Source organism: Halichondria panicea, chromosome 1 (assembly GCF_963675165.1).
Source record: "Halichondria panicea chromosome 1, odHalPani1.1, whole genome shotgun sequence".
Taxonomy (NCBI): Eukaryota; Metazoa; Porifera; class Demospongiae; order Suberitida; family Halichondriidae; genus Halichondria; species Halichondria panicea.
The window spans coordinates 16,475,355-16,499,711 of record NC_087377.1 but is presented as its reverse complement, the minus strand read 5'-3'; the positions used below and the strand labels follow the sequence as shown (position 1 = coordinate 16,499,711).

Below are 24,357 nucleotides of genomic sequence, written 5' to 3'. Positions count from 1 at the left end.
CCGCGGGTGCTGATGCCTCGGTGGAGGTGCCAAAGCTACATAACATAAAACTACTAATAGCTAGCTTTTTTACATACACATTGATTATAATTATCATGATGAGCATCTTTAATTTTGCTGCATGCCGAATAGTGGGTAATGATCAACCATGATTGTTGTTAAAAACGATCGATGCCAAAAATTCAATGGCTGCAAGTCTAGTCAGCAGAGCCTTGCAGCTCTCTGCTCACTCTTGCAGCTACCAATAGCTAGCGTTCTAGGCAGAGCTATCTATACTAAGTAGAGTAGTAACACTTGGTGAACAAGTTTTGCTACGGACTCTTCTGAAAAGGCTGCAATGGCATTCCTATATAGTAAGCAAAACTAGGCATAACTCGAGAACGAAGCATTATTTTGCAAATCCACGAATTAAAATCCAAGTAAACATGACTAGAAACCTATAGAAACTCTTACTTGCACTTGATTCATCCTTGAGCAGCTGTAGCGGTCTACACACATGCACACAGACAGACAGACACACACATGCACAGACAGACACACACATACACAGACACACAAACACACTACCGTTATACCTCGCTTGTGCATGCGCACCGAGGCATAATAATTGCATACACACTAAATCTCTAATTAGCTTAAGAGGCCACGCCTACCAGTCTAATAGAATGTACAGCACGATTATAAGAGATCAAAGCTTCTACTATAGCTCTGCAATAATATAATGGTGCATGCTGTCTCACCTGTCTCTGCTGTTGAATGATGGCGTCTGTCCTGACCAGCTCAGCATCGTTGTGCTCAATCTGTTCTCTGTGTTCCTGTACAGGGGAACGTTGGTGGAAATCTAAAACACAGACGTGAATATCATTATCTACAACAGAACGAGAACAAGCAACCTTTTCACTAAATGATATGATTATAGGCATACTCAAAAAAATGGTTACGGCTTAACATGAGGCAGCATCCATGCATGTTAAGGTACAATACTATTGTTGCTGTGGGAATCACATTATCACACTACATGTGCGCACCTTCTTGACTGGTTGAGTGTCCTTTGACTCCCTCTTTGTTGCCTCCACTAGATCCGAGTCTGTTGTCAGGTCAGTAAAAAAATAATTTTGATACCAACATGAAATCATTTTTCTGTTAGAGTCCAGGTTAGTGTTAGGAAATCTAAAACGCATACTTAGTTGACTCACATATGTCCATGGCAGATGGTCTCCTGATCATGTCTTCTTGCAAACAACTGTCGATAAGCTTCCTCAACCTGTGTGTGTGAGGGATCTGGGCAACATGGAATGATCGATCCTTGGCTGATTTGATTGTCTCCAGCTTGCAAACAATCTGCGTCACAATCACCCCATAGGAAAATACATCCAGGCTATTATCATAATTCTCCTCTTCTAATCGAAGAGCCTCGCGAGGTAGATACCCCATACGGTGACCAATGGCCGTGAGGGTGTGGCTAAGCTTTGAGGAATCATATAGCCGTGACATGCCGAAGTCGGAAATCTTTGCAACAGGCACTGGTCGTGTTAGCTTCAGCAAGATGTTATCGCCACAGAGGTCACGGTGGACAATCTGCTTGCCGTGAATGTAGACCAGACCACAAGCTATGTCTTTGGATAGGCTAATTTCACATTCGCTAGTGAGGGACTCTTCACCAAGGCCGGAGAAATAGGATCTCAGATTGCATTCCATCAGCTCAAGAATGAGGATTGTAGTACCTGATTTGGGGTGCTTGGCAGTCGACAGAAACTGAACAACATTTGGGTGCTGGAACGACTTGAGAAAATCACTCTCACGATTAATTGCATCGCTAGCTTCTTCGTTTTTGCCGACTGGAATACTTGCCTGCATCTCCATAGCATCGTGAAGCAGCACTTTGACTGCACAAATCTCGCCCTTGTAGCTGCCTTTGAAGACTGCTCCAAATGCACCTTTACCGAGACGCTCGTCTGAGAAAACGGTCAAATCATCGTTGATCTTCTGGTGATCTGTAGAATATTGTGTGGGTGCATGTGTTCAGGGGGATTAGGTGAATATTATAGTAGCTAACAAACTAGCATTACATACATATGCATTCCTGTGCTGAACTAGTGCTTACCATCAGACTTCCCATCAGTAGGATTGCTTGCATCAGTAGACTGTAGATGATCTTTCTCGATGGCATTGGCTATGTAAACGTGGCCCACGGTGGGACTAGACAAAGCCTCCACCATATTTTCCCAGCTCTTCCCTCCTTCATTCAGCCATTCTATCAAACCCTCACGATAGCAGTCATCAGGATTGTTGCTCCATTTATTGCCAATACTGTCGATTGTAGCCAAGGGTACGTCAAGAATAAGCAAAATGTTTCGCCACTTAATTCGAGCATCAAACGTGACGTGGTACAATTTCTTTAGACTTGCTATTGTGAGATAGTCAGACATCTTCTGAGTCTCTGTAGAGTGTGGGATGGATAGAGACATACTGATAAAATGCTATATAGCTAGCTTGACAATATCTAAACCATCTACAGTAAACAGTGCTGTCTGCACTTACTGATAATAATCCAGAGGCTACAGTATATTCATTCAGATCACAGCATTGAAGCAGAAAAAACAATAGATCTACATGCCAGAGCTATAATTCTGTATATAGACTCTATATAGCCTATAATTATACAGAACAATTTCTGCCACATGGCGACATGCAATAACAAATATCTTTGTAGTCCGGCGCCGCCCAAATAGTTGAAGAGGGATTGGCTCTGGGATTGCTTAGCCTCGATCCCAGGCCGAGTTTTCGCTTTTATAACGGTTAGGCGAACAACACACCCCTGGAGATGTGTATCTTGGAGATGTGCTCGACTAGCCTCGATTCCAGGCCGCGAAGAGAAAGGCGGCCTGTATGCGCATGCGCGAAATAATTTATTGAAAATGAAAGTGAGTTATTCCACAATTTCATCATACAAATTCGTTACAAAAAGGACAATGGCAGCTTTTAGAGACACTATAATCAAAGTAGAATAATTAAGCTGCAGCAGACAGTTCAAGAAAGCCTTCCAGACAGCTAGAGCTGCCAGCTAGGAATACAACTTCCTGAGTGTCGGAGTTAAAGCTTATTAAAAGCTTTCAGGAGTGATCATTAGCTTCTTTATTTTCAGCAATGACTTCTTGTCGAACATAAAGGTAAGATTTGGTGGCAGAAGACTTGCCTGCATGGTCCATATTACCACAGCCTCATCAGGGGACCCACATGCAGGAACACATCATGCCTTTCCTATAGGGTCATTCCATATCAATTCAACACGTGACGTCTTCAGAATTGCACGAAACTTGGTATATGTGTGAGGAATGGTATGATAACATCTCAGAAAAAATTTTGGGTTTGTAAACAATAATTATGGCTTCTGAAATTGAAAAAATGCAGAAATTCCCCACTTTTAGAAACTGGCTGCTGTTAGTTAAACTGTAACTTTCTAACCATTAATATTCAAGACTAAGAATGTCTATCATCTTATTGCCTAAGAAATTCCGCATCATTTGGTATGTTGTATGGCTTCACTCGATAACGTTTGGGTATTGTTAATGTTCTTTGAAGTCTGGCTTCTCAAAAAACGCTGTTTTTTTCTGCACTTTTTGAGTATCATGTTCATTATACCATTCTCTTGAAGTGTGACAAGTTTGATCCTGGGATTCCAATGGGATTATGAGATATGTTGTGGGATGAGGTGTGATGTGGGCAATATTTGTGGTTTTTAGAGAAGAAACAGTCCTTAAAAATGTTTGCAAAACATTTCTGCATTCCCAATTGTTACTGTGCACTTTTCCTTAGTAAGTAAGCTGTGTGTGAGGCCCTTTGTTGTGGAAATATTGCAATTAGCAATATATCGGTTGATGAGCGACATTACCTATGTTCAAGCTAACAATTATACGTTTTAGTTGTAGCAATGGTAATTTCATAAAAGTTGAGCAGTATAAAACATTAGCATTAACATTAACAAGCCTAGGCCAAATGTTTGGTCAGTATTTCTGATGCAGCTTTAATCTCCTTTTTGGACAAATTCTACCTGTTCTGATTTGATGATCAATCGTTAAAAAAAAAAATTCATGTAGGCAACGTATAAAATTATCTATTCCTGGAGCTGGGATACTTGATAAGCTGCATTCATGGCCCGTGAGGGTAGAGAAGACTCATTTGTGTATAATTATAATGATTATCCTCCTACTCCAGACTGCAAAGCGAAATATTCAGTTACAGTCAAATTTGGCATGCAAATGCGTTACGCTAGTATAGTAGTAGTAAGGTTGATAGAACTGTCTTCTTTGTAAATTAATTTGGTACTCAATGTTACTTTCACAGTTATGTATACCACTCTTTTATGATTACCTTAGAATTAAGCTAGCTTGAGTTACAAGCAACTTGTTACTATTTGCAATACATAACTCGATCAAGTTACATCAGGTCCAACAAGTGGCGATAAACTTATTAACGAACTATAGCTGTGTGTGTGTGTGTGTGTATACTTTTTCAATATCACTGGATTTTTGTTTTGTTATGTAAATAATTAAATCATCGTTATACGAAAATGTGCATGTAGTTGGTCAATAATTTTCTAAGCTCTAGATCTATAGGAGCTAGCACAGTCATGCATGCACCCATGACAAAATCAATGACCAGACATGCATAATGTATACAGCACAATGAAGGACGTACAAAGAGAAAATACGCCCTTGGTATAATTAATAGCACAAAAACAACAACACGTGTACGTAACTATTAATAGCATAATTATACGTAATAACAGAGTATAGATGTAACAGCTACAAACAAAGGTGGTACTGAGATAAAAACAATGCTAGTATAATGTGTGTAGATGGGGAGAGTTATTGTTCTAATAAATTTTCTGCCCTCTGTGAGCTATCTTGCAACATACGTAGACACACTCGTGCACAACAAACGCGATCAGCCAGGCGCTCCCCATACCCACCCACACAGCCCACACGGTCAAGGGGGCTTTGATTAAGAAGACCCCCAGAGTCACCTGCAGAATGAAGGAAATAGGAGGTGTAAAGCCAACACACAAAACAACTGCAAAAAAGATGTAGGGAGGTGTAAAGTCAACCGCACAAAAGACAATGGCAGAAGATATCGATATAAAGTAGATCTATAGTACAAACATTGATTGTATGCAGATAAACACAGGGGCGGATCCAGGGGTATGGAATAGAGGGCTCATCCCCCCCTCCCTTCCTCCTAAGAACCTTATCTATATAGTGATCTATCAGCTACTTAGCTAGCTAGCTATTACCAAAATTCCTGGATCCGCCCCTGAAACATGCCTGAAATTTTATATATACACACACTTGTAACTAACGTAAATGTGAACAATAGTCTTTCAATTCACATAAGTCAGCAGAAGTTTTCAGCTCATTATTCTCACCTGTCCCAGTCCTATCGCTACGGTGAGGAATCCTGAGATGGCATGATAAAGTTCCCAACACTTGCGATACGTAGATTTTTCTTTAGGGGGGGTCTTACCATCCTCCTTGTCCACACACGGATGGCTGTAGAGGGGGGGAGAGACGAACCAATAGTTGCATGGTAAATAAAGCTATAAGGTACATTTAGTTACAACATGCAGTGACTGTAATAAAAAGGTGGTCTGCTAACACAGGTATAAGTACACGCTATATGTATAGGAGACTTTGGGGACCATTAACCTGGCTCAAGAGTAGATAAGAGTATACTCTTATCTACTCTTGCCTGGCTGTATTATTATGTATTATAGGTGATGACTACAATAGACATGCAGGCTTCACTGTACCCAACACATGTATGCTATAGGAAAAATTGGCTAATGTTTATTTAGTTGCCTTTACTATAAGTATACTCGCTACATATCACAATGCTATCATACATACAACTAATGCTCACAATATTCCCGATAGGAACTGTTGTATCATGAGAGTGGTGAGTACAATGCCGACAATGGCGTGAGGGAAGGCCGGCTCATTGTAACTGCCCACCAAGAAGATGACCACGAACCCAGCCACCGTCACAAGCACTCCCAAACACTGCACACACAAAGAGAGCAAAACATCAAACATGACAGGAATTGGCTTCAATGGAATACAAAAAATTATAATGAGCTTTGACACCGCGCTATAAACGCCTCTTTTAATTCTAAATTGGGTGTTCTTAACACAAGTTATATAATGTATAGATAGTGGACAGCCAAAAACTATACTTCAATTTTGAGAAAATTTGCGATGCTATATTAAATCAAGTAACACATTGCTTTGGTCATCTTCTCTTTCTATTCGAACAATTTATATAGGTATGGTAGACCCACACACACACACACCTGCATAATGACGTGGAACACAAACCAGCAAGGCCAGGTCCAGCGATAGTAGCGTGCTAACAAGACGCCTAGAGGGAAGAAGAGGCCCCAGGCTAGATACATGAGGGTACCATGGAGATGCACATAAGTGTATTGTGGTTGAGAGCAGCCAAGATCTGGTTGGTCAAGTCCATCTCCTCCCAACGTCCACATCCTATGCTGGAAGGCACCACTGTACAGGGAGAGTTAAAATTTAACAGTTGTATATAATTATATATACCGTATATCTTCTAATTTATCGGACACTTCTAATTACCCGGACACTCCTTTGGGCAATTTTCGTTGTTCTTAATACAACGGACACTCCAGTGCTTTAATATTACATTTGTTCTAAGTATCCGGACAATACTTTGAAAAGTTGAGTTACATTCACCATTCACAGACGGCAAGTAAGACAAGACTTAGAGTGCTGCAGTTAGATAGCTTTGAGTAGCTAGTTTTAGATAGCTAGTGCAACTATTCAGTCGCACACTGGTCTATTAAACTTAGCTAGCTCGCATGCAGCTGCTTGCTTGTTCTAATTATTCCGGACACTTCGCATGCTGTATAAAAATCTGTTCCAATTATATACCCGGACAATTTCCAAAATAATTATTTTTTGCTGTCCGATAAATTAGAAGATATAAAATTATGGTACCGCTATCAGTATAATAATTATGCAAGCTATTGCATGTGTATAATAATATTTTAAAGCGGGTAATTATAAATTTCGCAGATTAAAACAAGCCATGAAACCAAAATGTACCCCTATGCTACTCACTCTTCAAGCCTCCTCCCCCCAAAATAATACACCACTCCGCTGGTAGCATCCACGGCCACGCTGGGACTATCTAAATTCTCAGGAAAATTGCCACCGTCACTCTTAAGTCTCAGCCAGTTGAAGGTAGTGGCGTTGGTTGTCATGAGAACCACTTCACTGGCGTTCACTTCTTTGGGTGTGAGCTGTGGAGAGAAGACACCCGGACCCCAGGACTCACTGCCACCCAATAGGTAGCCATTGCCTTCAAAACCAGGTACCTGTAGAGACAATCAGGATGGATGGATAAAGTGTGCTAGCTGAGCATGGTATAGCTTATATTGCATCAAAAAAACGCTTAAGTGTGCTAAATAGCACAATTATAGTTACACGCTTTATTTATCAGTGCTCCTAGTATACTAGAGCAAAAAAGTGATAACAGCTAATGAGAACTGATAAATAAAGTGTGTAACTATAACTAGACTCACTGGTGTCAGCACGGCCCTGGTTCTGCCTGAGGGACAGTGAGGGTACTCCCGCCACACTCTCTCTGAGAGACTAATAGTCCACGAATCCTCCATGGGACAAGGACCGCCCACCTGTCCACCACTGCACATGACAAACAAATAACATTGACAATTGCTTACACAGTCATACTCTCAAGATAATTACAGATCATATAATTTATATATACATGTATATTATAGTGATGTTATTGTACTTCAGATACACTTTAATCAGAAATGTAAGGCCTGCATGGGGCAAATCATAATGTGCGTACTCTAAAGCATGGCACTTTAAATCACATGTGTATTATTTGCGTAGCTTGTTGCTTTGGCTATATACACTGGTCTTCAAGGAATTCACAACGACTATATTTCCGACACACATGCAGCTTTAATGCATGAGTTGTACAAGTGTAATTTATTGCATAAACACGAGGATTTTTAAGTGTTATCACGACAACCCCTTACAGAAACATGCCTCGTTTAATTAAGGGACTGTATGGTTTTTATTACGTACTTATTACCTTGACAACGTGATTATTACAATGCTGTATATATATAATACTCACGCGGCACATCCTCCGACAATGGCAAAAGTGTCAGGTGATAGTGGTGCACCAGCGTGGAGGGAGCGGGCGTGGGGGAGGAACGGGTTGTACTGGTCCAGACCACCCCCTGAAGACACCTCCTCCCACTCAGCTGCATAAGAGAATAATATTGTACTATTGAATACCTGAAGTCAGATTATATATATATATAGCCACCTCCGGACAAATATAAATGTCATACTGATAGTAGATACGTACTATTCTCATGACAGGCACATTTTATGTACACTGTATTGTATTTGGGTGATTCGTGCTATAAATTATTGAGGCAGAAACAACAGGCAATGAATACATTTAAACTGAGTCATAACAAATCAACACGTGTGCATGCTGTAAGAGCAACAAACAACATACTCACTTGGTAAGAGAAGAAACTGCAATAGCGTAAAATAGTGATACCAATGATGAGTCAATTATACAAATCCTTGTTTATATTTTGTACTTCACTACCCATTTTTTCCAATTGACTGATAATAGTGCCTTGCATGCATGCAGTACTTAATTAAAACGACACTTTTTAATAATTACGAAACCAGAGGTCGCTTCTTTTGGAGATTGAAAAATTATATTGAAATCCTGTGTCAGTATATAATTGTATACGACATATACATACATACCAGTCAGCTGTGCTCCAGAGGTGTTGACACGCAAGACCCAGGTATCAGAGAACTTCCTACTCACACTGGCTATATTCTGTCCCATGCTCAGCCAGAGGTCACGGCCCCCAGGGTACACGCCCCCGGCAGACGTGAAACGCCCTCGGGGGGCCGTCTGGGTAGTGGAATTGACCAATAGGCTCCAAGTGTTGGTGGCAGTGTTGAAAGCCCACGCATCAGAGAAGCACATCTCGTTGTTGCAACCTAGAGAGGGAGGAGGTGGGGGATCCAAATCATGATTATGATGTAAGGACTGTGTTAGTTGCAAATGTATTTCTGGTCAGTCAAGTTTCAAGATAGCATGCAAACGTCACAGTCATTACCGTGAATATAGTAAAACACTCTCTAAATGTGAATGCCAACCGAGATAATGCTATTTGTATTCAGCAAGAAAGAGGGCATGTCTTGTCTTTGTCTGTTCTTACAGTGTGGGCATGCAGACATCTTTTACCGTTGAAATAGCTACATGTATATTATCAAGCACTCAGTTCACCAAAATAATTAAGCAAAGTGTATAAATTATTCTTACAGTGTGTGAAGACACTGATTTTCTACCATTGCAATACATAAATACGCCTATAACAAACACGCACAAGTTCAATGATGACATAATTATATGCAGTGAAAAGCTAGCCACAATAATTATGTCAGTATTCAGTGCACAATGTGTTACCGTGGGAAATGATCCAGTAACCGTCAACAACACCGTTCACAAACCCGTAGCGTGCCGATGGTCCTGAGCCAGACATGTCAGTCCAAACAACAGTGCTACCAGTAACAGTAAACATCCACATATCCTCTGAGATAGAGATGATACAATTATAGAGATACAGTACCGTATAGCTGGTAATTTCTGGTGGAGCAACATAATGCCCGAGGGGCCCCTCATTATTATGGAAAGGTATCGGGCCGCCGGGGGAAATATTAGTGGTTTTTGTAGTAGTACACTGGCACGTACGAATATTTTAGTCACGAATGAAGCGACCTTGCCTATCTTTACCTGCAGTGCAACCACGAAAATAAGATCCACGAACTTACTAAACATACTTCACCTCCCGAAAGTCCCCTGTAGTTCCGGTATTTAAAATATGAAATACTTGTAACATGGCTAACATATGCTGAAAACAAAGCTATGGCTTATGATGATATGAGTGAGGGAGTGAGGTAGCTATGACAACTTCAGAGGTGGTGGTGGGACAAATCCACGTCTTATGCAAAGTCTACACAAATCTCACTATCAAAACTGACAGACATCAGATACCAATCATATAGCTGGTAAAATAACAATTTTAGTCTGAGCTACACGCATGGAGCTACAGATTTATCATATCGGGGTTGCAGTTTGGGCTTAAAAAATCCAGAGCTTGTCTTGATACGTCATAATCACAGGAATAGGGAAGACTACAGCTGGCTAGCTACATGTACGTAAATAAATCTAGTTGGATGCATAGCTAGCTATAGGCGCATTATCAGAAAATGTTAATAGTGGAAGGGGATATTTTAAATGTTTCCTTTACCTAATAGTCCACTTGCTGGAGTTCCTTCTCCCCCAAACAGATAACCAACTCCATTGACAATGGCGAGCCCAGCATTCCATCGAGCAGGAGGTGGGGTGGATGTTGTAGAGAGCTCCGTCCAGGTAACAGGAGCTCCCATAGACACGCACACGCAACACAGCAGCACTAGGAGAAGCTTTGAGGACATTATCGGTGAGTAGTTAGTTAAAAATCTTCAGCAATATAGTTTCAAAGGCATGAAGGTTATTATAAATTTTAACTACTTGCTTATACGCCCACTTTCTGCACTAAGCCCCACCCCTATTAAATTTCCAAAATCAAAGGTCAGAGGTCAAAATAAACGTGTTCTAATAAACTGAACGTCTGTCTCATTGAAACGAAAAGTAAAATTGAATACACATGGTCTCCAAAAGCAAGCAAGTGATACAAAAGCTTATATTTATATCCTGACTCGACTGTAGCGAAGTATCAATGCAAGGTTTCTGGATGCTGAGAAGCTGTGACTGAGTTAATGGACAGCCCCTATCGTATTACAGCCCCGAGGGCAGACCTCAGTGTACGTGTATTATATACCATAATTATTCAGCCCTTTAATATCATTCATTGCTACTGTAGTTACTAAGTTTAGATTTAATAAAGAGACCCTCTAAATATGCGTATTTGACCATTTTTTCCATATAAATTATAACACCTAAAAACTCACTTGCTTCTGTGTACTGTACATACATACATACATGTAGTCTAGCACAACGTTATATTTTTGTTGCTGCCTAAAGTATGGTAGTTTAATTTTAGTATTACTTCATTAATCCCTCGTCCAGGTGCAAGCAAAGGCAGCACATTTGGAGGAGACTTTCAAGATCACCAACGACCAGGCTATGATAGTCTTGCAGGTAGGCATCTCCGCACTGCCACTGTTTCAGATTATAATTATGAGTCCTATTCATTGTTGCATGTTTTGAACAAAAATCAACCAAAACAGAAAATTTAACGAGTTGGGTTTCCATAGCAAACACTCCCAAACGCAGAGGACAGGGATGTGCCCACACTGGTCGGTGGTGGTGGTTGGTAGTAACCACCTCTAGACAAATAACCATCTCCTAGGCTAGCTAGTTTACATAAAGAATATGTGTGTTGCATTGAAAACAAAGACTAAAATAGCTACCACTTTGAAGGCTGAATGATTAATTCGTGATCCTACTCAATAGGTATCATTATAACCAAGGGCGTATACAGAGAAGAGGGCATGCAACTCGCCCCATTCTCAGAATCATCCGACTTCGTATTGAGCTATTTTTAGAACTGCCCACAAAACGCCCACGCGTAACCTTTGACCGCACAAGGTAGATCAAAGTATTTTTTATATATATCTGTGCCAGCTAGCTAGCTCGATTGCAGCATAGTAAAACTAGTTCTCAGCAGCAGTATGGCTTGTACTAGCAGTGTCAAAGGCAAAGGCAAACCATTCAACAGTTGCAACTCCAAGAAGATGAAACCTAGGTACAATAATCTGTCTTCCTGAGTCTCTGGTACTTCTTAACAATGCGCCCAGCACTCAACTTCATGCTCGAAGGGGTTGTCTTGGACCTGGCTGGACTAGGACTGGTCATGACACTTCTCTAAAATAATACTGCACTGTTAGCTAGCTAGCTAGGCAGCTCTGATGTACACGCCCATAATTATAACTCCGTAAACAACACCGCCCACTTGTTCACGTCCGTATACTGGATTCTATTTTTAGCATATCCGGTCTCTGATACGAAGTCGGATGAGTACGTAGGATACATAGTGAGTTGCATGCCCTCTTCTTTGTATACGCCCTTGTTATAACCTAGTACCTAGTGAAGATCGTCTGGATGCGTTTAAAGTTTTATTGAATTGGCCATCATAATTATTATTTCGCTGTACATTTACACATATTAGCTCTGTTTATCGTGTACAGGCGGTAATTCATGATTGATATGTGACATTTTTATTTATGTATAGCTCACACATACACCCCCACACACACCACACACCCTCACACACATACACCCACACACACACACCCTCACACACATACACCCCCACACACACACACACACCCTCACGCACGCATATACACCCCCACACACACGCACACACACGCACACACACACACACACACACACACACACACACACACACACACACACACCTCATGCACACACACACACCCTCACGCACACACACACACACAGTCAGTGTGCTATGATCTAGAGACGGCTACGAGCAAGCTCTGGGACAAAATGCGGGAGGGAGATGACGATGATGACGAGGGGTCAAAGTCCACACCGCATAGGACAGAGCCAGTTCCGACTGTGGGCTCCATCATTGATAAAGCCACTGGAACTCAACTCAGTAAGAACACTTATTAATGATTATAGGGGATATAATTATAAGTTCATAATGTCTTCATTTTATATACCGTGATAATAGCAACGAAAATGTTCGTACATGTACGAACTATATGTATAATTATGCATGTACCTATTAATTTCAGTAGAATAATTTCGTAGTTTTAATTTTCGGATGATGATACAATACGAAGTAAATTTCCACCATACGAAAATGACCCGCTATACGGTACCTCTTTGACTCTCTGGGCACGCCACTGCACATATACTGTACCACCCCCCTCCCATCAGATCCTATAGACCTGACCTCGGAGGTTGGGTCAGGGGACAATACTGATCGTGAACTGCAGCAAGCGCTGGCTCTCAGCCTTCAACAGATGAGTGGCTCTCAGCAGAAATCTGGCATCTCCATTGAAGAGGAGGAACTGAGCAGGTGACTATACTGTACGGCAATATTGAAGCTAATCCTATAATTAGAACAGGCGCCTTTGCTATTCCCAAGAGAGATATGACATCTAATATCCAAGCATCCCATTTTGACGCACATGTACACGATAACCAATAACAATTATAATACAACGTGGACCCTCCATATCAGGACATGTATTTTCTGATTTGAAGATATATCGATCTTTATAATAAGGTACTGTGTTTTATAGCTACAATGTAGTTTAACCCCCTCAGAGCTGTTATATTGTACTTCACAGTTTAACCCCCTCAGAGCTGTTGTATTGTACTTCACAGTTTAACCCCCTCAGAGCTGTAGAGGCGAGTATTGCGGCTAACCAGGAGAACCTGACTCGACTGGGACTACCTAAGAGCACTGCCTTCGTAGATCCTATCAACCCCCACGATCGGAAGAGAGCGGGCACAACTGCCGTGGGCCTCAAGAACATCGGCAACACTTGTTGGTTCAGTGCTGTAGTACAGGTAAGAGAGGAGAGGGCTTAATTAAATACATGTATCTAAGTACCGTATAGCGGATAATTTTCGTGGAGTGAAATATTCGTTATTTTCGTGGGCAAGCTGACGCTCCACGAAATTTTAACGTAGGCGTGGCTTACTGGAACGTATGAATGCAGTGCAGGCAATGAGACTAAACGAACGTTTTACTCACGCAAACCACCGTTTTCGAGTTGAACAAATTTTTTACCTCACGAAAATTACCCGCTATATGATATTTAATAACCGTGTGCCCCCACACATGTGTTGGTTCAGTGCTGAGGAGGAGGGTAGGACTCAGGTAGTCAAAGAGCATGTGCATAACTTACTTTATGTTACACTGGTCGGTGGTGGTTGGTACTAACCACCTCTCTAGAGACAACAATAACCACCTCTTAGGCCTAGTTTACATAATAGTTAGACACTGTTTTGGAGGTGTCTATGGGATTTAGAAGCCCAAAGGCATTGATTTAGTATCCCGAGCGTAGCGAGGGTACTAAAGTGGCTGAGGGCTTCTAAATCACATGGACACCGATAAAATAGTCATTTAGATACTAGTGCGCATGCGCAAACCGCTTGACTACAATACAATTACTTGACAACGGAATACTAGGTATATATACTAAGTAAATTTAATTTGCATGTATACTAAGTCCCATAGTATACCTGCTCTGAGGCACTTTTTCCCATGTACTTCCCATGTAGATCTTATCAACTAGTGTCTAATACGTGTTAGACTATAAGTTAGTATGTTGAATTGAGGTTGAGAATTAAAAATTGACACCACTTGAACATGTCGGGCACATTACTGGTTGGAAATGTTTGCAGTGATCTCTAGCAAAGCCTCCCTCCCCCTCCATCTAATTCAGTAATTGTAGCCATTGGAATAATGCTCTGTTTGTTGATCTTTAGCTGAGTTTACCATTTTTGCATGTGTTTTTTGCACGTTCTAAATAGTTTGCAGTTATAATCATTAAGTCAAATACACAGACAAAGTAATCATTCAGTATACGATACATTATATTGTAACGATACACATGCATGTACAGGGGTGTGCCCACACTGGTCGGTGGTGGTGGTTGGTACTAACCATCTCTAGAGGCCTGGTTTACCACATGCAAAAAGGAGGCAAATTATTTGTGTGATTGTGAAGAGGATTGAAAATAGGCATTTCACAAAAATTGTAGTCACATGACTGACCCCCCCCTGTAGTCTCTGCTCCATGTGCCTGTGGTGTGTGAGAGGGTGCTCGGCTACACTCCCCCTCCCTTCACTAATGTTCTAGTCACATGACCCCCCCCTTCACTAATGTTCTAGTCACATGACTGACCCCCCACCCCCTGTAGTCACTGCTCCATGTTCCTGTGGTGTGTGAGAGGGTGCTCGGCTACACTCCCCCTCCCTTCACCAACGGGACCACTCAACATCACCCGAGCGTGTCCTTCCTACTGGAGCTACAGAAACTGTTTGCCCTGTTACTACTCTCACCAAGGAAGTACGTCGACCCAAGCTTTGTCATTCAGGTGAGACGGATGTTCTTACACTAGTTACCTGCTATTATAGACAGATAGTAATTTTAGTGTTTTCAGATTTTTCTCTGTTTTTAGGGTACTAATTTTTGACGGATTTGCAGAAAATTCATTAGCACAATATTTTTTTTAAAAAAGATATAAATATGAGTTTTAAGGTTGAATGGAAAGTTTGGAGTCAGTATGCATGCGATATTAAACTCGTGGGTGTAAATGTTTGCAGTAGATGCTTGATCAGCGAAAACAACAAAAATGTATATCCTCGAAATATACCCGCTATATGGTATCAACCCACTCTAACTACATGTATCTAACTGGATAATTTACTATCGGGCTAGCTCGAAAGTTACCCGCCATACAGCATGCAATTAACTCCCCCCCTTCCTCCCTGCAGACGTTCAAAGAAGTGTTTAGCAAGGAGAAGAGTGGAGGACAACAAGATGTGAATGAGTTCACCCACAAGCTGCTGGAGTGGACGGAGGAGGCCTTCAAACACTCCCTGGCAGCGGCCGGGGATAGCACGTGAGTCACATGACTGGGTACATCTCTGCAGTGATGTGCCCAAAAGTTTTGAAGTGGTTGCTGTTTTCAATCGTCAATTTCATAGGCAAATTTGCAGCGTAATGTCATGTACATTACATGTGTGTATTAACTGGCCTACATGTGTGAGGTGATTGTTTATTTTTGTTGTCTAGAGAGATGGTTAGTACCAATCACAACTGACTATGTGTTGGGCACATCTCTGAATGATGTATAGCAGCTGAGTCACATGCGCGCACACACACATCCACACACACTCCCCACCCCCCCCCACACACACACACACACTCCCCCCCCACACACACACGCAGTCCTAACCCAATGGTCCAACTATTCACCGGGCACTGTCAGAGGGAGGGTACAAACAACGGAGAGAAGTTTCAACACGAGGAGGACTTTGGTGCCCTGCATGTACAGGTACATGACCACACCCACATCCACGAGTGCCTGGGGGCATACACATTCAACCCCGAGGTACAGCAAGAGGCATGGTTTACCAGCCTACCCCCCATCCTAGTGCTATCACTCTCGCGCTTCAAGTACAACCAGAACAGTGGACAAGCTGAAAAGGTCGGCTGTATGATCCTTAAAAACACATTCCCTTTTGCTGTTATTAAATTTGGTATAATACAGTACTATTGTGGTCTACCTATAAGCAGGCCACCCTCTATAATGCAGCCAGGTTAATAGGCCCCAAAGTCTCCATAGCATGTGTTTGGACCTGTGTTAGCAGGCCACCCTCTATAATGCAGCCAGGTTAATAGGCCCCAGAGTCTCCATAGCATGTGTTTGGACCTGTGTTAGCACGCCACCCTCTATAATGCAGCCAGGTTAATAGGCCCCAGAGTCTCCATAGCATGTGTTTGGACCTGTGTTAGCAGGCCACCCTCTATAATGCAGCCAGGTTAATAGGCCCCAGAGTCTCCATAGCATGTGTTTGGACCTGTGTTAGCACGCCACCCTCTATAATGCAGCCAGGTTAATAGGCCCCAGAGTCTCCATAGCATGTGTTTGGACCTGTGTTAGCAGGCCACCCTCTATAATGCAGCCAGGTTAATAGGCCCCAAAGTCTCCATAGCATGTGTTTGGACCTGTGTTAGCAGGCCACCCTCTATAACGCAGCCAGGTTAATAGGCCCCAGAGTCTCCATAGCATGTGTTTGGACCTGTGTTAGCAGGCCACCCTCTATAATGCAGCCAGGTTAATGGGCCCCAGAGTCTCCATAGCATGACTGTGTTTGGACCTTTATCCAGAGTTCACATTTTAAGAGTTTTCACAACATGTACATGTACAATACATTTATACAGGGTGTCATACAGGGGGGGGGAAAGGGGGGATATCCCCCCCCTAGCTCCAATTTCCCCCCCCCTTTCAATTATGACTGAGTGTCCATAGCTGGGTATTGAAATAACAGTTGACCTTTTTTTAGCAACATTTTCTGGTTACTTTTCTCATTTCCCCCCTCTACTTCAAAATCCTGTATGACACCCTGTTATATATAATAGTTGTTATTAACCATAATTACTAGGCAACCAGTCAACAACTGATTTATTTACTGCAAAAACAGCAAAACAGTCATTTGAACATCAGTGGAGACAGTCAAACTTGCTCTCACAGCCTCAGAATTATGCAGTTAGAACAGTTACAGGCATAGAACTAGCAGTACTACTGTGGAGCTACATGAGCTAGCTAGCTAGCTAGGTACGTTCAGCTAGCTGGAAGCCATGCATAAACTTTGACCAGACCGGCCCGCCCACCACTAAATGCAGCTGCACTTTGCTGAGGTTTGTACATGTAGCTAGCTAGCTAGCTGTACTATACTGTAGCTCTGAACTAGTCTGTTATTGTCAACAACACCACAGTATACTTGTAATCCTCTACTTCTGAGCCACAGCCTTGACTACTAAGAAAGCGCAGAGCAAGAATTTAACTACAAGATTCAGCTAGCTCAGTTCAATACTGTCAAGCTTACACAACATTTTTGAATTTTATTGCTTGCATGTACTAAATTTTGTCAAGATGCAATTCAAATCTGCTGGGGAAGTAGATTATAAGAATAGTGCCTGGGGGAAGTAATTATATAATATAATTACTGGACATCACCTAGGATACGGACTGAATCAGTAAATAAATAATAGTCGACATGCACATTATTATAAAACTTTCAAGTTTCTACTCTCTCCTACATTGTACAAAATGTAGGTTCACGACAAGCTGCAATTTGACCTCCAACTGAGCATGGATCGATATCTGGAGGCCAACAGGGTGGAGTCTCGCAGGAGGCGGTGTGAGGGGGTGGAGCTTCAACGCAGGATGACCGAGCTGAAGGGGAAGCTCGACAAGTAAGCATGTTACAATAATTATGTAAGTACGTTGTACTATCTATCTAAAGTATGGCAGGAAATGTTTGCTATTATTTTGGCTCGAGAGCCCTCAGAAAAAAAAATTTCATGGGTTGTAATACTTGCGGTTCAATGCCAGAAAACCACACCCACTAAGAGATTTGCATGTGAAATATCTCGTATTCTAAATATTCGTACAGCTCAGGATAGTGACATACATGTAGAAACTGTTATGGTAGAATAATTTCGTATAGTAATTTTCTGGTGATGCTCTACGAAAAAAAAGTTCACCATCAAAAAATAACCCGCTATACGGTATGTGCTCAACCCCCCCCCCCCCCCCCCCACTCCTCGTGCAGCTACCTCAAGTATGGTGGCAAGTCCGTGTCGATCATGGACGCCCTCTCTCTTACCCTGCAGTTTGTGAGGGAGCAAGGATCCTCCGACTCACCCTTGGATGATTTAGAAGGAGAGCAGGCGGAGAAGAGAGCGCGTATTTCCCTACGTCCCTCCCCCCACTTTGTCTCCTCTGGGGAGATGGACGTCCTCGAGGGATGTCTCAATCGCTGGGTTCATGAACTCAATACTGAGGTCAAAGGTGGGTTGTGTATGGATGTCATTGTACGAAAATTACACGTTATGGTATTTGCTGCTATGTACATCATCTGTTTCCCCTCTGCCTCAGAATTGGAAGAGGCCATAAAATCGACACAGTCCACGCTGGACGGTCTCTATGGCGACCCGATCATGAACTCCACACCCTACCACCTTCATGCAGTGCTTGTACATCAAGGGCAAGCCTCGCTAGGTGGGCGTCTAATAATACAACTTATTAATTGTGTGTAAATGTACAGTGATGTGCCCACACTGGTCGGTGGTGGTGGTTGGTACTAACCACCTCTAGACAGAAATAACCATCTCTTAGGCCTAGTTTACTACTTATACATGTACATAGTTTTGAATTGAGATTGAGGATTCAAAATAGCCACCACTCCTAGACTTCACCAATACTTGTCTTGTTGTGTGTAGTCTGCACAGAATTCCTAAACAGTCATACATGTATGTATGTATAATTATGATGTCTACATGTAGCTACATTGTACAATGTACATGTCTATTAAATTCGTAAAGGGCATTATGACAAAGCTCTCTAAGTACTAAGCAAATATTTCCACATGTAATGTAATAGTTGTACTTGTGCCTGCAAGCCTTACTCCCTCACAATAACTGCCAGCAGCACATTGTAACTTTTATACCTGTATATATGTATTTTCATTTCTTTTTCTAATTATATGCAACTTCTCTCTCTAGGTCATTACTGGGCGTACGTTCGTAAGAGCCATGCATGTCTCCTGACCACCCCCTCCACTACTGTCACCCCCTCCACTACTGCCACACCCTCCACCACTGTCACGCCTTCCTCAGTGACCACACCCACTCGTGAGAAGGACGAGCCTCTAGCGAATACAGGACAATATGACACAATGGATAATTCACCAAGATCTGATAATGACGAGAAAATATCGCAACAAGCCCCTACAGACGGTATGGAAATGGAGGGAGGGGCTATTGGCGTCCAATCAGATGTGAGTACAACTACAGGCGTCCAATCAGATGAGAGTACGACTACAGGTGCTCAATCTGTAGTTGGAGATGTCGTCCAATCAGATGAGACCTTATCTGTGGGCGTCCAATCAGATGAGGACGTGTGGTTGAAATTCAACGACGTGTCAGTGACGGAGGTGAGCTGGGCGGATGTTCAGAAGGAGTCTTATGGAGGGTCTCATAACACGAGCGCTTATTGTCTCATCTATGTGAACAAGGAACTACACCAACAGTTCACCAGGAGAGGTGTGTCTAGTTTAGGATCTGTGGGTCTCATTTTGCTTTATTGCAAGAGTAGATAAGATCTTTAGCAAATACGTGTACATTGTACAGTCACGTACAATCGTTGTTCGAGATATTCTTGTAAGAAGTAAGAAGCTTTGTGATTCAAACTTTGCCCCAGTTTGTGTGTCTTATAATTATACTCACTTTATAGCCGTGGTCAAGATACTTAATCTATGTGGTTCCAACTATTTGAGTATCTTCTTTGTTCCCTCCAGCCTTGAGCTTGTTGGTGAGGGATGATCTACAGCGCTATGTCGACAGAGATGCAACAGACTTCCAAACTGAGTTAGCGGATTATGACAGTCGCTCAATACAAGCCGTCGGTCATGTGAGTGTCTTATACCGCTATAGACAGTAACTGTCTTTAGTAGATTATTATAGCTAGATATTATACACTGATGTGTGTGCCCAGAATGTTTGAAATGGGAATAAAAAAAGTCGAGATTGGAGATAGTAGCAAAGCAATTTTCAATTCTAAATCTCACATTTGCCTCTTTTATACAATTACATGTAGCCAGGAGTGCATGAGTATACTCTTGATGTAGCATAATCTCAGCCTAAGAGATGGTTATTTTTGTCTAGAGGTGATTAGTACCAACCACCATGGACTGACTATATCCCTGTACCTATATTGATACTCTAATGGACCGAGTCTGTTATACAATGTATACGTATTTCAGATCCCTAGTTCTGCTGATGGTCCTCGTACCAGTATCCAGCCCCCCTCCCCTGAGTCTGTTGGCGGTGTGGCTGCGGGACTAGCGGACACTGCTAGATCAGAGGGTGGAGTGGGGGGAGGGGCTCCGTCAAACGTGGAGAGGAGTCCAGAGCAGATGCAGGTACATGTTTGTTGAAAGCAAAATTGAAGTGATTTTTATATGCCTTGGTAGATAATTTTGAGCATAATAATTATAACAAAAATGTGTGAGTAGTTGTAGTTGTTGTAAATATCTTATGATTGGAAGATTTCTAAGAAAATCTGCTGATACCATTGTGTAGGTGAATGACCAAGCTACAACATATCCCAAATAGACACTTTTATTGAGGGAAAATGATGCTGGCAGGCTTTGGAAACACACCTCTGGCAGTAATATTCCACGTATGCATGTGGGTACGTAGAACCTCGACCTCTTTAGCCCGAAACCTCGCAAATTGGACAAAATGGCAAAGTGAAAAAGAGGAGGGGCTGTCAGTAGAATAGACACTGCGCATGTGCACTCTAACTTGCTTTGCTGAATCAGCTATAATTTTATGCTCAAATCATGCAGTGTGGGCGTACTGATATACATGTACATGTACGTATACCCTCACGCCCACACAACCCTCACACCCTCACAACCCTCACACACCACACAGGTTGAATCCCCTCCCCTCCCTCCAATCAATCCCACCCTCTCGGAGGAACTAATCGCCACCTTTGACGACACGTACACTCAAATGGCTAGTCTGTATCAAGGCAAGTGCGTGGACCCGCGCCTTGCACACGTAGTCACATACGCCATTCATTCGGGCGCCACTAAAGAACTCTTGAGGAGCCTTGTTCTGGAGATGATCATACAGCAAGTGTCAGCAGACCCTCCCAGAGCTAATCTGAGAATCCTGGCACAGAAGGAGTTCCTGGCTCTGTTTAGTAAACGGAATATGCAGGGAGATATTGATGTGAGTAGTTGGTTGATACTCTCATGTAGTTTTACTAGTGGATGGGGGGGGGGTACACTGTGGGTGTGTGGTATTGTGGTAGTCTAAAGTCTATTTGTGTTGTGTTTGACCTTCATAAAGTTGTCATAATTATGATAACTTTGTCATACTTTACTGAAATGCATATGTACCATTGGATTCCTTGTTAAGAAGCACTTCTATCTATTATGCTGTAGAGTAGACTGGAAACCACTCCCTGAGCTCTGAGCTCTGGGGACTGGCAAGCTGCCGTGTTGAGAGTTGTCCCGTTGGAATGCAATTAAAACAAACCACAAAATGTGCAATGCGTGGGCGATATTATTTCAGCCTCGATAACAGACCGCCAGTGATGTACTTTATACTCGAGGCCAATAATATTTTGTTTAGCGTGTGGGCGGTGGCATATGACTATTTGTGACGTTTACATTCTTGTGGGAGCGTGACACTCCTCACGCACTGGGACAACTCTCAACACGGCAGCTTGCCAGTCCCTTTCTCCCGAGAGAAGGGGAGTGGTTTCCAGTCTAGCTGTAGAGTTGGTAAGCTCCAACCAGCTAAAAGTTAGCATTTTCCATGTAGAAGTCCCAGGCATGCTTGTCCACCACATAAAGCATAAATGAAGCCATAATTTACCACATAACTTCCGGGGTCGAACTCAACGCAAATTGACTTTAGTAATAAATTTAAAGTAGTTATACAGTGAAGGCTGTACCCTATATAAGCAGGTCACCCTCTATAATACAGCCAGGTTGATGGGCCCCAATGTCTCCATATAGCATGTGTTTGGATCTGTGTTAGTATTTATTACAGCCACTGTTGGTATGCCCCCAGAGGTTAAAGCTTTTCATAGTGACCATTATCTGTGTTTGATGGTTTCTTGTCCCGTGCAGAAGATAAGAAATCTGTATAACCACTATGTTATCATGTGCTGGAACTTCATCAAGGCAGTCAAGTTCCTACGAGAGGATAAGTGAGTCCGTCATATCAGATACATTTGCATGTGTGTGCATGCGTACATACAAGTATTGTATTACTAGGATATTTTGCTGGTGAAAAACCTTTGCGAGCGAATGAGCCAAGTCAGCAGAAAAATTGACCCTTTGCTGTCTAACTATTGCGTTCTGGCGAGGATCGTGTGTACTAATTTAGGTTTTGCTTTTTTATTTATCAAAGTTCGCAAATGTTTGATGCTCGCAAAACATTCTAGTACATGTACTACGGTACATGTGTGTCTACAATAATGCAATTTCTTTATTCCATGTACATGTATACATTCTACAGTATCCTAACCCCCTCCCACCCACCACACACACACACACACACACACACACACACACACACACACGCAGATGGGAAGGTGCTCTCGCCCACTCTCTGAAAGCGTACACTGCACACAAGTTCATCCTCGAGATTGGCTCCACCCAGTACAGCCTCCGTCCCACACACCTCACACTACTGGCAAACCTTCGACGACGCTCCCTGCAAGCCATCAGTGACCTGGCCTACAATTTCTTCTTGAGTAAAAACGTACAGAGAGCTTTGAGTGTTACGAACGAGCTTCTTATTCCGTGCATGGGCTTGTTTGGAGACGCCATTGCTCCCGGCGATGAGGGGATCTTGGAGACTATACGGGAGAAATGGTGTCATTGTTTGAATGAACCTGGACTCACAAGCCGTGAGTTAGTGTGGGGGGTGGGTGGGGTTTTCCAAACACTGTGTAGCACAAAATTTTCAAGGCATATATTTCTATTTCGTAGAATGGCCTCTAAAAGCAATTTGTTGCACAATGTTCGTGAGTTAGCAGATAAAAGAATTTTTATGGACTTAATTTTCGTGTAGGATTTAACCCACAAAATTTCGCGCTATACGATATACGTTGTACAATAGACTAGTAGATACTTGTGTGTCAAATTATTAAAGTATGCTTTCAAAGGACTTCATTGTCTAACTTTTCCTTTGGTACTTCCCATCTTCTGTGTTAATTTTACTGTGGTTGGAGGAAGAGTAAAAATGATCAGAATGTAATTAGAAATCTTCTATAAAAGTCGGGCTGTAAATATGAGACTTGTATACATACAAACATAGAAATATAGAAAATTCACTTTACTTTCTGTCCGTGCAGGGGAGCAAGACCAACTGGGTGACCTGCTCACGCGGATGTTTGACGAGGCGGGCAAGACACCTGCACCATCAGAGCTAGCACTGCCCACAGATGAGCCACACTCTCTCCTGGTGGAACTATCAAATGCAGTGAACTTTCTTATGAACCAGTAGAGCAACTATTAGTCATTTTGTATTATTATTAATTATTATTATTACTAGCAATTATGTTCAGAATAATTGGCAAGAGTTCATAATAGACCATAATCATGAACTCTTGATGCGTAATGTCCATTTTTGGTAAAGATCATTACATTAAGTTTTGCATAAGGACGTTCTCATGGCTAATTATTTGGTAGCCTCGATTCCAGGCCGCACTGAAGTCCTTGTGAAGAGGCTATAATTATATAGGATGATAATTATTTTATCTGCATGCATGCATGGGCCTATACCATTTCAGGTTAGGTATTTTCCAGGGTTTTTACTCTTGCTATATATATAAAGCCTATAAGCTGGACATGCATGCAGAAGAAAATAATGTTTGAATTACT

The 24,357-nt window shown here is 42.2% G+C and overlaps 3 protein-coding genes across 3 annotated transcripts; 1 reads left to right on the top strand and 2 right to left on the bottom strand.

Annotated features, from left to right (window-relative positions):
* Nucleotides 1-630: 630 nt before the first annotated feature.
* LOC135336301 (probable serine/threonine-protein kinase DDB_G0271538) lies at nucleotides 631-2,678 on the bottom strand. The gene is made up of 5 exons (XM_064532094.1): nucleotides 2,105-2,678; nucleotides 1,197-1,994; nucleotides 1,029-1,087; nucleotides 741-815; nucleotides 631-657 (listed from the first exon to the last, which is right to left on the bottom strand). Exons 1-5 carry the CDS (start codon nucleotides 2,466-2,468, stop codon nucleotides 631-633), a joined length of 1,323 nt encoding a protein of 440 aa, XP_064388164.1. The 5' UTR covers nucleotides 2,469-2,678.
* Nucleotides 2,679-4,659: 1,981 nt separating this feature from the next.
* Nucleotides 4,660-10,699, bottom strand: LOC135352213 (uncharacterized). Its single transcript, XM_064551375.1, has 10 exons — nucleotides 10,412-10,699; nucleotides 9,568-9,693; nucleotides 8,856-9,098; nucleotides 8,200-8,329; nucleotides 7,613-7,733; nucleotides 7,149-7,405; nucleotides 6,350-6,560; nucleotides 5,920-6,059; nucleotides 5,426-5,549; nucleotides 4,660-5,026 (listed from the first exon to the last, which is right to left on the bottom strand). The coding sequence occupies exons 1-10, from the start codon at nucleotides 10,596-10,598 to the stop codon at nucleotides 4,877-4,879; spliced, it is 1,689 nt and encodes a 562-aa protein (XP_064407445.1). The 5' UTR covers nucleotides 10,599-10,699; the 3' UTR covers nucleotides 4,660-4,876.
* Nucleotides 10,700-10,777: 78 nt separating this feature from the next.
* On the top strand, nucleotides 10,778-24,139 carry LOC135352202 (ubiquitin carboxyl-terminal hydrolase 28-like). The gene is made up of 18 exons (XM_064551360.1): nucleotides 10,778-10,967; nucleotides 11,233-11,304; nucleotides 12,631-12,790; nucleotides 13,078-13,219; nucleotides 13,545-13,716; nucleotides 15,075-15,251; nucleotides 15,652-15,779; nucleotides 16,109-16,367; nucleotides 18,000-18,139; nucleotides 18,499-18,737; nucleotides 18,825-18,947; nucleotides 19,451-19,990; nucleotides 20,245-20,357; nucleotides 20,710-20,868; nucleotides 21,386-21,688; nucleotides 22,597-22,676; nucleotides 23,056-23,381; nucleotides 23,829-24,139. The coding sequence occupies exons 1-18, from the start codon at nucleotides 10,923-10,925 to the stop codon at nucleotides 23,978-23,980; spliced, it is 3,330 nt and encodes a 1,109-aa protein (XP_064407430.1). The 5' UTR covers nucleotides 10,778-10,922; the 3' UTR covers nucleotides 23,981-24,139.
* The last annotated feature ends 218 nt before the right edge of the window (nucleotides 24,140-24,357 follow it).